The sequence below is a fragment of the Hemicordylus capensis genome, chromosome 3, assembly GCF_027244095.1.
Source record: "Hemicordylus capensis ecotype Gifberg chromosome 3, rHemCap1.1.pri, whole genome shotgun sequence".
Taxonomy (NCBI): Eukaryota; Metazoa; Chordata; class Lepidosauria; order Squamata; family Cordylidae; genus Hemicordylus; species Hemicordylus capensis.
The window spans coordinates 138,464,026-138,479,597 of NC_069659.1; the positions used below are offsets into that span (position 1 = coordinate 138,464,026).

The 15,572-nt window shown below is 46.6% G+C and overlaps 1 protein-coding gene across 2 annotated transcripts; it reads right to left on the reverse strand.

The window, feature by feature from the left end:
- Nucleotides 1-2,137: 2,137 nt before the first annotated feature.
- Nucleotides 2,138-15,391, reverse strand: LOC128351329 (uncharacterized). Of its 2 annotated transcripts, none has more exons than XM_053310799.1 (6): nucleotides 15,271-15,391; nucleotides 6,656-6,679; nucleotides 5,946-5,974; nucleotides 4,238-4,768; nucleotides 3,932-4,057; nucleotides 2,138-3,637 (listed from the first exon to the last, which is right to left on the reverse strand). In XM_053310799.1, exons 4-6 carry the CDS (start codon nucleotides 4,596-4,598, stop codon nucleotides 3,378-3,380), a joined length of 747 nt encoding a protein of 248 aa, XP_053166774.1. In that variant the 5' UTR covers nucleotides 4,599-4,768; nucleotides 5,946-5,974; nucleotides 6,656-6,679; nucleotides 15,271-15,391; the 3' UTR covers nucleotides 2,138-3,377. The 2 variants fall into 2 exon arrangements, with proteins under 2 accessions (XP_053166774.1, XP_053166775.1); XM_053310800.1 differs by lacking the exon at nucleotides 15,271-15,391 and adding an exon at nucleotides 7,111-7,249.
- Nucleotides 15,392-15,572: the final 181 nt, after the last annotated feature.

A 15,572-nucleotide genomic window follows, 5' to 3' on the forward strand; every position in this document is an offset into this window, starting at 1 on the left:
AGAAGAAGAGCTCTCTGCAGTTTGCAGGCCGCTTGGATCCTAGGCCAGAGCCGGAGGGTAAGGCAAGCAGGATGGCAAGTGGCTGAGGGGCCCTGGGGCAGGGCCGGTGGGCAATGGGGTGGGGGTGGGAGGAACTGGTGTGGCGCCCCCTCCTCAGTGGCACCTAGGGCACATGCCCTGGCTGCCCCCCCCCCGAGTTCCACCCTTGAATGCAGGTGGTGTGCCTTTCTCTTGACAAGATGCATCCTTTCCTGTCTCGTTGCAGGCACTGTCATGGTTAGGTGTGCAGTGGCTTGTGATATCCATGTTGAGATCTGATTTGGCAATTTTGCTGAGCCAAGGCAAAGGGATGTGTATTAGTTGCTAGGCAACAGCAAGGGACTTTCAGCTGCTGTTTTGTTGGCTCCCCGACCCCCGGGCCAAATATCCCATTTACTTTTGGAGTTGGCCCTGGGCTGGCATATATTGATACAGATATGAACTATTCTCTATCAGAAGAAGAGAGAGAGAGAGAGAAACTATTTGCTAAATGTGCTTTCAAAATTCAGCCATCTGGTCTTGGCAAAATAAGGAAATTCTATAAAAGTAGTTCCATTTTTATTAAGGGGCATCCAAAACAGTCATATCTCCTGGAGCTGTTTATTTCTCTTAAGTTAAAACAATTAGTAGACTAAATGTTGGTCACTCTGGCCAGGAAATTGAATCCTTTTAAGAAAATCAATGTATGACCATCCAGTTAGCATAATGTTAATAAAATGTAATAATGGTGTCAGGATTACAGAAACTCTCTCTTCACTTTTAAGAGGAAACTGACATTGAAGATTGGATGATATTCCTGAATCATTGCCAGAGTATCAAGCTTGTTGCCTAGAGCTGTCTGAATCAGGCACACCATTTGTCTGAAACATCACCTCTTTACATTACTGCATTCATGGGCACAGCACTCCCATGGTGATGTGTTGTTCTAGGTGCAAACACTCAGCCCAATGTATCCCATTAAGAAGGCATCTTCTGTTGATTCTAATTATTCTTCTCAGTGCATGCACAATGAGCCTCAAGAGCAAACATATTCTTGTCCTTACACTTGACCATCTTTAAGGGCTGTTAGAGATGGTCAAGGACAGGCATTCGACCACTGAGTTGTGTAGCTAATGCAGTTGTCCCTTCATTGCTGTCTTATTTCATTGTCATATCAAATCTAACATCTGCAGTGACAAGTGCTGTCTTTCGGGCTTTCCTTCTTCTCTCTTCTCCAGCAGAAAAACAGCCTGGAAGCTAAAGGTCTAATCTCATTGCTGATCCTGCATTTGGGAGGAGGCCTGCTATGTAGGGGGCCTCTTCATTCTCTTTCCCTGAAGTATCAGCAGGGATGGATTGCCCTGGGTGGAGGTCTGATACAGAGCTCTCATGATATAAAGGTGGTCTCCTTGGGTTCTTCTGCCAGAGTACAAGCAAGGCTGGAAGGTCCTGGGAGGTGGCCTGATATGGAGGCTGCCTTTTTTGGTTCTTTCCTGTCATGCTCTACAGAGAGCCACCCCCCCCCCGGCTTTTCTTCCTGCAAAGGAAATGGAGGTGCCACCTCCTAGCTGTTCCCCCAGGGCCAAACCAGTCACTCAGTTTGACTCCGCCTGGATCTAAGCCTCCAGCTGCTGCTTTGGCTCTTGGTGGAAAATAAGAGGGCTGGAGAATAACATTTGGCCTTGAACTTGGGCCTTCCAGCTGTTGTTTGATTACAGCTGCCATAGTCCCCAGTAGTCGCAGTAGCCAATAGTCAGGGTTGATGGGAACTGTAGCCAAACAGCAGCTGGAGGGCTGGAGTTGTGCAGCCCTGCCCTAAATCAAGCTTCCTCTTCCGCATCACCATTCCATCCTCTTCCACACGGGGCAGATTCCTCTTCAGGGCCAAAATCCAGCCTCCTAGCCATACATGTTGGGGCAGACAAGCTCTGTATGAGCCTTCTGGCAAGGAACTGTCTATCTTGAGCTACATCTTGAACCTCTCAAACATCTCTTGGCCCTGAGTGGACTGGCCAAGAGAGTCTTTTCTGTAGCTGAGTTTGACCCAAAGACCTTTTTACCCAACTCTACCCAAAGAATATTCAAAGCAAGACAAATGTATTTTCTTTAAAATAAAACATTCTATTTTTTTAAACAATAAATATGCAAGTTTTATTGCTGTTCTATCTCTACATCCTATTAAAACAAATATTTAATTTTTTAAAAATATATACACAGCATTTTATTGCTACTTATGTAAATAGTAGCACAGTTGTCTCTTTTAATTTGCCTTCCCCTTCTTCCTCAGCAACGTCCAGCTCCCTTGGAGGAACCACGATCCCCATAGTGTCTTCCACCCTGGCCAGTCTGCTCCTTAGCCGCCTCAATTGTCCCCTCAGTGCCTTGAAGCTTTGTAAGCATTCCTGGCAGCTGTGGAGGTCTCTTTGGCCTTGAAGGAGAGAAAACAAACAGGGTGAAGGGGCCACCATGTCAGTTGCTGCACGGACTTCTAGTCCTCTTCCATGCCCAGCACAGACTCCTCCTCTCTGTCTTGAAAACCCTCCATGGCTATGTACCCCCCTCCCGCCCGGTGAACTTGCACCTCATCAGGTTGATTTTTGCTCTTCCAGCTTCTCTGTCTTCAGGAGCCACCTGAAGGTCTCCTGCTCTCTAAAACAACTCTTTCTCTTCCCTCTCGCTGACCCTTGGGTCTGGAACAGCCACTCAGATGTGGCCCCCATCTCTCTCCTATCCCTCCAATGATACCTGAAAACCCACCTCCACTGCGCAGCCTTTGGCGTAATGCCTCAGTAGAGGCAGCTCCATCGGCTTGAATTGAATGTCCCTTATGCTTTCCTCTCCCATTCCTCCTCTTCCTCACTTCTCTCTCCAAAGCCAAACTTTAGACTGTATGCTCCTGGTGGCAGGGAACTTTTGCCCATGTATATTGATAACACTATAATGAGGATTTGCAATATGCACAATTGTATATCATCCTCCTTGGTTTCCTGTTTCATCTCAGCTTAAACTCAAAAGGGCTGATATTTGTTTTCCTTTTAGCATTCATATTCTGCTCTTCCTCAAGCAGCTCAGGGAGGTTTATACATGGTTATTTTTTCCTCACAATAACCCTAAGAGGTAAGTTAGGCTGTGGGACAAGTGACTGGCCCAAAGTCACCCAGAGAGTTTCATGAGTGGATGAGAATTCAAACCTGGGTCTCCCTGGTCCTAAGGAGGTGCAGCTGAAATACATACACATCTTTCCCCCACTTGCCCCCACCTCAGCTTCCCTCTACTTCTTCTATTGTAGCCCTGCCTCTGTTTTTAGACTATAAGTTTTTTAGATTGTAAAATCACAATGAGGATGGAAAAGGTAGAGGTTATGGAGTGCTGCCTCTGTGAGACTTATGGTCACACAGCTGATGGACCTGCATCTCTACCAAACTCTGCAGAGTTTCTTTCACATTGCTGAGGTCCGGCTCCAGAGGAGGTGGGGAAGGAGGAGAAGGTAGAGAGGGATGCAGGAGGAGGGAAGAGGTGGATGTGTAGGGTGGGATGGAGGCAACCTCAAGGGAGGCAGAGAACAATGATGAATCAGACCCAGAGGGCTGGAGAAGTGCAGCAGGGCCTGCAGGAACATCTGCAAGAGAAGAAGAAGAAGCAGGAGGTCAGCTGCAAAGACTGACATCCTACCACACCCACCATCACTTGCCCTCACTGCTCACTCTGAGAAGCTGCTTGGATTACAGGCACTGGAGCTTGGACACATGAAAGACTGAAAATGAAGGAACACTTCGGCAAGCACTGACAACCCACTCACAGGCCTCCCCCCTGAAACCTTAGATGCAGACTCAAATCAAGCATTTCAACATGAAATAAACAAAAGAGCCATTCTTAGCCCAGCAGCAATTTCAGGGGCATGCTGTGAACATACCTTCCCTTTCCCACCGCTGCAGCCGAACCTCACTGCGGATGAGCCTTGTCCGCGTGTGTCCGATTTGCAGGTTGATGGCCCGGAGAGAATGAGGGAACTGTTGGGAAATGCGGCGAACCCTCCGTTCTGCAACAAAGAGAACAAAAAGGAACAAATGTTGTATGTGCTGACCAGGCTGAGTACTGGTGACTTGCAAAAAGGGCAGTGTTAGGGCTTAGTCCATCATCTGGGCTGGGTATCAAAACTGCAGCTGATCTTTGTGCTGGGTGTATATGCAAAAGGTTTCTGAGGTGTCGCAATACTTACGCTGCTGGACATAGTCATGCTGTAACCCTTTGAGGAGTTCTACTTCTTGCTGAAGATAATTATCAGCAATGGAAGGCTCTAGTAAGGGCTCTGACACAGAAGCTGCTTCCTTTGGAGTGTCTGTGAGGATGGAAGGACCTGGCACTGAGGTATCCTCAATGAGCACTTTCCCCAGTAGGTCATTGGTGATGCAAGGTGTTGGAAGGGGCTCTGGCATTGAGGTTTCCTCAGTGAGCTCTTCCTCCAGGATGTCGTTGGTGATGCAAGGTGCTGGAAGAGTTTCTGGCACGGAGGGTTCCTCAGTGAGCTCTTCCTCCAGGATGTGGTTGGTGATGTGAGGTGCTGGAAGGGGTTCTGGCATGGAGGGTTCCTCAATGAGCACTTCGCCCAGGATGTTGTTGGTGATGCGAGGTGCTGGAAAGGGTTCTGGTATGGAGGGTTCCTCAATGAGCTCTTTCCCCAGAGTGTCCCCCAAAACATTGGGGAGTCCCCCAGAAAATGGTGCAACATGGGTTGGGTTTCTGGGATGACCTGAAAGAGAGGAAATAAAGCAGGAATCAGGAAATGATTGTGGCTTGTAGGCCTGATAGAAATGGCCTCCCTTTTCTGCCTAGGTTAGCCAGCTGGGAAGTAGCCTGGGATTGTGGGTGAGGTGGGCCACCCAAGGAAACAAGCAAGGAATGAAGAGGAGTGCATTGCATAGCACTGACTGGCAAGACAGCCCTCACCAAGTACACTTCAAAAGGGAATGCAATGGCCAGGCTCTGTCTGTTGTACATACAAGTGCAGCTGCCTTCTACCAAGTCATACTCGTGGCTCTCTTTGCCCTACTCTGGCTGGTAGCCACTCTTGGGCAGAGGCCTTTTCCTAGCTAGCTAAGATCCTTTAACAGAAGATGATGAAGTCTCAACAGGAGACCTTGTGCATGCAAAGCAATTGTTCCACTACTGGGCTATGGGCTCTCCCTTCTGTGTGAGGAAAGAAGCTTCTCCTTTGAGCAGAATGGGAGCTGATGGTTGACATGGACTGTCTCTGGTTCACGAACCAACGCCCAGTTACAGCCTCTTGGCCTAGTGGGGTGGGGGGTCTTGAAAATCTGCTGGATGCCATAAGCAGGAAACATAGCTGTGATCTCAGGAATGCGGGCCTGGCTCCTAGAGGTAGAAAACTGTGGTCGGAGAAAGAAAGAGTCTCTTTGGACCAAGCTCAGAGCACATTGGCCAGGAAATGTTGCCCTTGTTTTCAGGTGATCCTCCAATTCCATCCTGACCCATGTAATTGTCAAAAAATGAGATACTTTGGAAATAATTAGCTTCCTCTTCTTGAAGGCAGGGAGAAAAAGACCCAGAGGATGTTTTGGGGCTGGGTGTGGGCAAAGGGTTCTCGCAGGACTTTTTCAAAAGTGCACAACCTCTAAAGGAGAATGACCAAACCTACCTGCCTGCTACCACAGCCCTTTCCCCATCTCCTCCTTGAATGGAGGATAGCTAGATGTAACTCACAGAGCCCCCCCCCCGTCTCCTCTAACACTTTCGGCTGTATCAACAGCAAAGGATAGAGGTGGCTGATCCTGCCCTCCTGCTATCCATCCATCAGATGGATGTCTGCCCATCTCTCTCGATTGTCTAAGAGAAACAGTTCTCCAAGGAGGCTTTCCCTGGGGGACTGGGGAGCTGAGGAGAAGCAGGCACTCTCATCATCCAATTACCTGTCAGTGCCCCCTCTTCATCTTCATCCCTGCAGATATAAGGAGAAATATTCTTAGTAGCAAATCACAGGAAAGAGAGGGTCTCCTCCCCCAGTAATACTAGGGGTATTACTAGTATTACTAGGGGTATTACTATTATGTGCCCTCCCTCTAATTTTAATTCACATGCAGCCAAGTATGTCCTCTCCCCTAATCCTTCTAGCTGGCCCTGCTAATTTTGGATGATTCCATAGTTGGGAGCAGTGAATGTAATTGCCGTTGAATGTCATTCACTGCATTTTGCTCAAGAGTATTTTTCATTGAGGATTGACTGGTTGTGGCAGGGCAGGGGGTGGGCCTGCTCTCGTAGTTCACAGTCATGAGGCCAGCTTTCCCACCCCTCTCCAGTGTAGTTTCCCCACTTTTTAAAAAGTCCGCCCCCCAAAGGGACACATACATGCTGTTTTGTGTTTTAAATAGGAGGGAGGCAGCCTGCCAAAGGTATCAAGGGGACAGTTGATGAAATTGGCATTTGATTCAGCAGCCAATTACTGGCATTCTGAACATGGAAAGGAGATGGGCTCACCTTGATGAGGCAATATATGCCACACCTGGGTTTGGGCTATGTCTGAACACCTCCCCCTCATCACTCCCCCCCCCATCCCTTCAGCTGGCCACACCAGAGCCAAAAGCATTAAGAGGAGTCAAGGGTAGAGAAGAGAGCAACTCACTTTGGTTCTGCCTCTTGGTGAGACCTATGGGAACATGAAAGAAGAAAAGGTTAGGCATGTTCTTGGAAATAACATGGGGGTGCTGGGGGGCAGCTTTTGAAGTCAGCTTCAACTGGTGGGCAGGATTTCCCCACAACCCCCCAAGTGGGCCCACAGGAGCCAGCCAGTAGCTCCTGAGTGATACAGCTTCACCAGTCTAGGACCTCCAAGCTTAAGAAACACAGTGGAAATCAGCCAAGCAGGTGACCTTCGAGGGCCACCTGCATTTCAGGGAGAAGCTGTGTGGTGTGAATAGTGGTGGTGAACTTGTGTGACCACTGAAGTTCCCACAGGGAGCACAAACACGTGTGAACACAGCAGGCTGGGCTTCAGTTCTCTGCCCAGACAGGCTAAAACAACGGAAGGGCATCTTTAAAAACCAAGTCCACACCGCCATTAGATTTTGCTTCACCCACCATGCCAGAGACTTATCTGCAGGCCACGCATGACCAACAGCCACCCATCTTGACAACTAAGCTGATAAGCTGCTAATAAACTGACAGCCGAAGACAGCCAATTTATCGAAGATGCTTCAGCTAATCTAAAACGCTGCCAAGTGAGCCTGCTGCAGAATCTTCGCAGGTTTCCAAGGGGAACCATGATGGCAGAATTCTGTGGCTGACTGTGAAGTCACAAGTTACTGTTACTGGTCATGCTGGCTCTGGTTCGAATCCAAACACTGTCTTGGGGGTGCAGCTCAAAGTGTCAGAGCACCAGGGGTGAGTTATCCCAGTCTGCCCTCCCTGCTCCCCACATGTCACTTTCTATTCATTTGACTTTCCCCTTCTGTTAACAAATTCTGAAGGAAGGGGATGCTTGTGGATAGGGGTGGGCTGCAGCTGCTGCTTGTACAGTTGGACACAAAGTTTATAATAAGCCTTGCATGAGTCCTCTGTAACATGTAAGAGGGCAAAGGCAACACCCACATCCATTGCATGTCCCCAGCTAATTTCCCACCTAATCACTTAGATTAGATTTCCACCTAATCACTTGCTGAAGTCCTTTAGCTAGGAAATTCCTCTAAATCATATTCAGCACTGAGGCCCGTCTCTGTTCAGAATACACAAAAAGAAAGCCAATTAACTTGTAGGACTCACCACCTCTAGATGCGGTGATGACCACTGGCTTAGATGGGCTTGAAAGGGGGTTAGAGACATTTATGGGGGAGGAGAGATCCCTCTGTGGCTATTAGTCATGATGGCTATAGAGAATCTCCATGTGCACAGGCTGAATCCCAGATGCTGGGGACATGCAGTGGGTGTGGCTGTTGCCTTTGCATTCTTACATGTTACAGAGGAAGCATGCAGGTTTATTATAAACTTTGTGTCCAACTGCACAAGCAGCGGCTGCAGCCCACCCCTACCCACAAGCATCCCCTCCTTCAGAATTTGCTTACAGAAGGAAAAAGGCGAATGAATCGAAAGTGACCGAGAGGGAGGGAGGGGAAATAAGAAGGACAAAGAAAGAGGGGAAGCACAAAATATGAAGATGGCCCACAAAGAAGGAGAGGGTGCAACAGAAGGCTGTAATGTACTTTTTGTATAAGCTTATGACAATGGAAAGCAAACAATTATCCCCGCCCCCTCTGTTTCTTCTTAGGAAACAACCCACATCCTTATTAAACTCAATAGGCCCAACTGTACAAAATCTTAGTTTCTGCTGCATATAGTTTGGTGCACTGCACATTAAAATGAACATTGGACAAAAGGACCTCCTCTCTGTCCTCTCAAAAGACCCACCATGGTAGCTCATGGCCCCACAGGGGATGGATGAATCCCGCTAAAGATGCTACTCTTACATTTTTAGGCATTCTAGCGATTGCCTCCTTACAGCTATTAATTCTGCCACTATAGTTAAACCATATGTTGTTGTTGGAAGTGCTTTTGCTTAATGTTTTGTTGACATTCTGTCAGCTGGTATGTATCCCTCACTTCCTGCCCCTCTGGCTGCTGCCGCCACCAACAGCACTGCAATTACTCTCCAGTATATTATTTTATCAGGAAGCAAAAAGGTGTCACATAGAAATACGGAAGCACTCAGTTGCTGTTGAAAGTCACTTTGCTCAGAGTGTTTTTTGCTCAGAATGTTTTTCCTTGAGGATTGACTGGTTGGTGGGGGGGGCAGAGGCGCTCTTACCCCCGGACATTGGGGCCCTGGTCCATGGCCTCCAGGGGCAGATTCCAAATGGTCAGGGGGGGCCCCCTCCTGCAACCACCTGTGCCCGCCTCGCCACACTGTGCGTCCGGTGTTTTTGTTTTGTATAATTTAAGCGAGGAGTGGCAGCTGGGGAGTGAGCTTAGCAAGACTTGCCTGCCTTCTCCCCCGGTGTTGTCTGAAGTGACCGCTGGGCTTGTCTATTCAGCCCAGTGGCTCTTGATAACTGCGAGGCGCTCCAGCGCGTGGCATCATGGGCTTGTGGCAATCTATTTTAACTGCACCAGTGCGCTGTAGCACCTCGCAGTAAACAAGAGCCTCTGGGCCAAATGGACAGGCCGAGTGGTCACTCCGGTCACCACCACCGGGGTGGGGGGTGGGAGGCAAGTCCTGCTCAGCTCACCCCCCGGCCCACCCCTCAGCCACACACATGCCATGGTGGCTTGAATTATGCAAAAACAAAAAACAAAAAACAGAGGCATGGCGTGGCGGGCGCAGGGTGGCTGCTGGAGGCACCCCAATTGCCTAGGTGCATCCCTGGCACGGGGAAGGGCGGACCTGCTCTCATAGTTTACAGTCATGAGGCCAACTTTCCCACCCCTCTCCACAGAAGTTTTTCAACTTTTTAAAGAGTCCCCTCCACAAAAAATAAATAAAAATAAAGGACATGTTTCAGGTGAAAGAATGGCAACAAAAAGAAGAAGGACCTAGGTGAGTCCAATAGAAATTCTATATTGCACCACAAGAACCCACCCACACAAAACCTTTGCTGTATGCAATATTAAATAAATCTGTAAAAAGACATTAAGGCAGGCATCCCCAAACTGCGGCCCTCCAGATGTTGCTGAACTACAATTCCCATCATCCCAGCCACAATACATTGTAGCTGGGGGTGATGGGAATTGTAGTTCAGCAACATCTGGAGGGCCGCAGTTTGGGGATGCCTGCATTAAGGGGACACATTCAACTGCAACCTAATATTGCAAGGATTTTTCTCAAAACATACCAAAGGATGAAAGTTGCTGGATATTTAATATATACTGTTTTAGAATTACCCACATACCTGTATATACTCAAATCAATACATAAATCCTTAAAATCATCAAAATTCACATATACATACCCATTAAAATAACCAATAATACCCATTATGTTAATATTTCATATGGGCTAATACATAAAATCTAAAAGCACCCAACTATTCTTTCAATAATCCCTTCATTTTATAGCTTCATGAGTTCCAAACTTCCAAAAGGTGCACAAATGCAAAGAAGGGGTCACAAAACTCTAGATGGACTTCTTGTACCACATGTGCTGATGTTTTAAAATCCACATCCATAAGTAGCTTCCTCTGTCTCAAAAAGGTGATAAAACCAGCTCCACATTCTACAATGCATGTGTAAGCACTCCTTTCTGTACTGAGCTGAAAATGCCATCAGATAAATTCTGATTTTCTTTATATCTATAGCTCTATTCAGATGTTAGATTATGTTCAGATGTTAGATTATGTTCAGATGTTACAGATGCTACACATGTACACATTTTTCTGTGAATGCTTGTACATGGATTCTTTTAAAAGCTGGACCTGGGTACAGGCCCCTCAAACACAGGCTACAGATATGAAGTGTACCATTGTTTGTGCATTGAACGTAACTTGTGAATAGGGCTTATTTGTACACATAATATGCTTTCAAGGACACTGATTCCAAGTATGCTTACATGGCAGTCCAAGGAGCACACTTCAATTTCCTTAAAAGGAAACAGCACTAGCATTTTATGCTGTTTTTGTAATATCTTTTATTGACCGACCAATCAATCAAACTATATCAGGGGCTATCAATGGCCAGTTATGGAGAAGATGGCATGATTCTGTCATGAATACAATGTAGCAACACATGTATTTTGCCATAGGAATGTTTACAAAATATATAATGCATAAAGGTGGCATAAAGACACTGGTTGATACCAATGCTGACAAGGCACATGTCAATCCATGTCAGCATCCAGACTGCTGCTGCTCCATTGCACTCTTGGGAGACTGTCCAATGACAGACAAAATGAACATTTTGACTTCCCCTTCCCTCTGAAGCCCACTGTGTGTCCCCAAAAGATGTCCCTGAGGGTTTCACATATTTTTCTGATGCACAAGGGCCCCCTGTCCAAACATCTGACACCCATCTTTCAGATAACTTTACCATAATATCAGCTGAAAAATACAAGTCAAGCTTGTTAATCTTTTAATATTTCAAAAACTATATGGCAGTGGACATAGCCAGACCAAAAAATGCTGGAAAACTACAAATTTCAGTATGCTGGAGCTCATGAAATACCCAAATACTATGTGGAGGTGTAATAGGAAAACTAAACAGAAGTGTCTATCTAATTCTCTACTATGCACTGTAGCATCACTATTACATAAGTTTTAAAAATAAATGGAGAATTTGACTTTTCCCAGATACTCTGAAAATAATTAAAGGATATGCAGAGTAAACTGTGTCACTGCTTGGAATATGTTCTAGTATTTCAGACAATTAAAATGAGAGAAAGAGAGCAAGAAACTCCCAGTGGGCCTTAATACTAAGGATTTCACACTGATTCAAAGACAAATTCACCATTAATAGCCATATTATTAAGACATCTTATTTAACTCACTTATCACAAGAAGCAAAGTAAGAGCAAATGAATAAAATCCTAGCTCATAAGCTTCAGCTCAGTATTCACAAGCCCTGATTATCTGTACATAGTGCCAATCTGAATATGTGTACAGTGACTTATATTATATTAATTTTAAAAAAAACAATTCACCTGTAGCCCCTTCGAGGGGCTTCCTAAAGGCCATGAGGGGGTCTCCTAAGGTTCCCCTCCCCCCTCTGGCCTCTAGGGCCTCGCAGGGACCATTTGAGCATGTGTGGTGGCCATTTAAAAAAAAAATTAAAAATGGCTGAAAACAAAATGGCCACCACGCATGCTCAAATGGCCTCTGCGAGGCCTGGCATGGCCTAGGGACTCACAGAGGCCATTTGAGCATGCACGGTGGCCATTTTGTTTTTGGTGGCCATTTTTTAATTTTTTAATTTTAAAAAATGGCGCCCCCCTTCAAGTGGCGCCCAGAGCACGTGCCCTGCCTGCCCCACCCTAGATACACCCCTGCATTCCCAGCAGTGCCCATGAAAAGCAATGTCCAGAGCTACCCCTCAATAATACACTGCTTTGCTGCCAGTGTTCTCCTGCTCCAGTTCTGGGATTCCACTGAATTTCCACAGGCCTTCTGCAGCTTCTCCTTCAGACTTCTTCCCTCGCTTCAGGTCTTTCCCTCCATCACTCTCTCCTGGTACTGCTCCCCTCACCCAGCTCACTGCAGACAGCAGTCATCCCTTGCCAACCACAGTTTTATCAACCGTACTTTTGAGAATATGTGAATGGGAAATTGTGACAGGTCTTGCCAACCGCGACCCAAGTATCCACAGTTGGTGAGGTTTTTTTCTTATTTAGGGGGAGGGGTTTCAGCAATTTGGGGGCTTCAGAAGTTCGATCTGCTCATCCTCTTTGTGACCCTTGCTGACCATGCTGTCCCTTGCCAATTTAAAATGCCTTTGAGTGATGGGGGGGAGGGTTTTCCAAAAAATTTCCAGAGGTTCGATCTGCTCATTCTTCTTAGTGACTCTTGGTGATATTACAGGATTTTATGTGATTTTTAGCCAATAAATAAATAAATAAAAATTTTAGGTCTTTTTTGCAGTTGTGGTTCCCCTAACCCCCTGTTTCCCATTTACTTTAATGCCTCACCAACTGCAAATTTGCCAACAGTGGGGTTTTGCCAGAACGGAACCCTAGCGGTTGGCTGGGGGCGGGGTGACTGTCCACTCAACAAACAGCTAGTCACCAAGCTCAGCTTGGCCCCCTTCAGGTAGGCACCCTGCCTCCCCCAGCCAACTGCTGCAGCCTGTCAGGAATCCTGCTTCTTTGCAGAGTCACAGAACAGGTGCTGCGGGCAATGAGAGGGGGAGGGCTGCAGGGGGAAGGGTCTCAATCTAGACGACCACCATAATGCGTTCATTCTGTGGTGATGGAGGTTTGCAAGAAAGGCTGTAGGCAGGGAGGAAGCATTCTCTTGCTTCCCTGCTTTGCCCTGAAACCTTTCTTTTGCTGCTCTAATTGCTTCCTCCCCTCTCAGAGGAGTGGCAGTGTTTGCCTCTTTCCCTTTAGGGCTCCCTACCAGCGCCAAGCAATCACTCTGACTGAGGACTGTCACCTCAGACTCCCCTCCCCATTGCCCCTCCCATCATATAGAGGGCATCTTACCTATTACTTTTTAAATGACATTTTGTTCAGCAAATGTTTATTAAAAAGACTCTTTAATTTCTTGCTCCTGGGTTTAAATCAAATTTCATTTTCCTAATGGAAAGCTGTTACCCTGCCTGCAGTAGACCTGACCTTTCATTTATAGAGTATGTTTCCAAGAAACAATACTGAGGCCATGTACTGCTGCAGAAAGCGTTATGGCTGCTGCATTTCATGTGCTCCTGTCTGTAGAGAAAGCATTTGGAAAGCTGTAGGAGCCTAATGAGATTTTATCACCTGACCATCTCTGTGTCTTGTAACATCATATATTAATGTAGCCATGCCTCCAACCCATGTAGAGTCTAAATAAATGTATTATGATGTGCAACTCTAATATTTCATCCTGATAGGAAAGCTGTGCTCTGAAACGCTTTTGTTTTTTCACCAGCCATTTCACACCTTTGAGTTTCTGAGGGGGAAGGGGGTTAACACATTTAGGTTCTTTACACACCACACACCAACATAAAAACAACTGTATGTGTATGAACTCTCCTGAGGAACAGAGGGGGGAATATACTAGGAGGGATATGCATTTTTTTGCGAATCCATACTTGTCCCATTTAATCCTCACAGCAAGCAAGTGAAGTCAGCTAAGGTAAGAACTAGACATTTTCTCAAGTCTGAACAGGGATTTCACCTCAAGTTCCTTGAACCTAAAGCCACAGTTCTATCTCTTATAGCGTGCTGGTTTTTATGAGGTGTTGGAGAACCCAGGTTCAACCCCCTACTCACTGGGTGACCTTGCACAAGCCATTCTCTTTTCCTATCCTTCCTCACAGGTTTGCTGTGAGGACAAAATGAGAGAATGCCACATGCCTGCTCTGAATTCCTTGAAATAAGGGTAAAATATGAAAATGGCAAATAAATGAAACGTTGGCAAACACTGCACATGTCTCTAGCTGTGGGTGTAAGAGTCCTCGAGAGATTTTATGGATCAATCCATTTTCTGCATAAGTAAAGTAACCTCTTTTAGCACCCTCTGTATGGCAGAAGGCTGGTGTCAGGATCTGAGCCCATAGTGGCTCTTGAACTTGCAGCCTATAGGCTCTTGAGCAGGGATTCAACTTGTGTACAACCACTCTCAGCATTGAGGAAGCTGCTAAGGATCCAGGGCCTTTAGAAGGGCCCACTGGTGATCCCTCAGGACACCATGGTGCCTACAGTCTTTGTGTGGTGGTGACAGAGCAACCCTCTCAGCCATATAGGAGGGGGCCCATGGACAGCCACAGGGGCGTAGCAAGGTTGGAATGGGCCCAGAGACAAGATTTTAAAATGCCCCCCCCCCACTCAAAGTCCAGGGCCTCCGCACACCCCAGGTCCCCAAGGATTTAAGTCTGATATTCCAAAATAAGTATGCTGCCTGCAAATACATTTCACTGAATACACACATGCACACGTCACAATACATAGTGATATAAATTGAGTACTATACATTTGTTTTACTTTTAATGCCTAGAACACACTAGAAAGATGAATGATTAAAATGGACTCCTTGCTGCAGATTAGCAAAGGAGACTTTCAACCATGCAGGGTGAGCCTATGTTTGTTTTCTCAGAATTCTGAACAAATTCGTCAAGTTCGATTCCAGGAGGTTTTTCACAGGAGGCTTTTAAAGCCCTTTAAGACACATCTCCTCTGGAATAGAGGTGCTGCATTCACATGTTGGCCAGATTTACCCTGAAGTCCCTGCAAGTTATTGGGGAGCAGTTCACACACAAGAAAAATAAAATAAAATAAAAGCAGAAGACATGCTTCACAGTTCTCACTCACACCTTCTGGGTTGCAAAACAACTTGAACATAAGTGCATTTATAAATGAATGAATGAATGAATGAATGAAATTAATATAATACTGTTTCTTCCAGAAGTTTTTGTAATTTTCTGCCATGAAACAAGCCACTTATAGGACTTTTTAGATAGTTTTTTTTAAGCCAGCAAATTTTCCAAGCTGTTTAAAAATAAATATTCAGAGACTTCTCAGTCCCTCCCCCCCCCATATCAAAGCCCTATGGCAAGCAGATGCCTATATATCTGGGGTGGGGGGGCGGGAAAGGTAACCACAAAAAGGAGTTCACACTCTACCTGGCAGCAAGGGGTCTTCTGCTGCAGAGGCCAGTGGTGGCCACTCTGGCTGCCTCCTCCTTCCTGGCTGGCTTGGGCCCTACTCGAGTTCAGGCTTCACTGCGGCCTACACGGAGGCCTCCGTGGAAGCCCCGCCCACCCGCCGATCAGCTGAGAGGCGGGAGAAAAGGAGCTCTTTGCAGCTTGCCTGCTGCTTCGATTGCGGGCCAGCAGAACAAGCAGGAGAGACGGCGAAGAGGGCAAGTGGCTGAGGGGCCTTGGGGCTGGGCAGGGGGCAATGGGGAGTCACGTGAGGTGCCTCT

Coding starts and splice junctions, on each gene's coding strand:
- LOC128351329 (XM_053310799.1), bottom strand. CDS start 4,598: ATGCCAGAACCCCTTCCAGCACCTCACATCACCAACCACATCCTGGAG. Junction 4,058..4,237: donor GCATGACTATGTCCAGCAGC/GTAAGTATTGCG, acceptor TCTTTGTTGCAG/AACGGAGGGTTCGCCGCATT. Junction 3,638..3,931: donor GCAGCGGTGGGAAAGGGAAG/GTATGTTCACAG, acceptor CTTCTCTTGCAG/ATGTTCCTGCAGGCCCTGCT.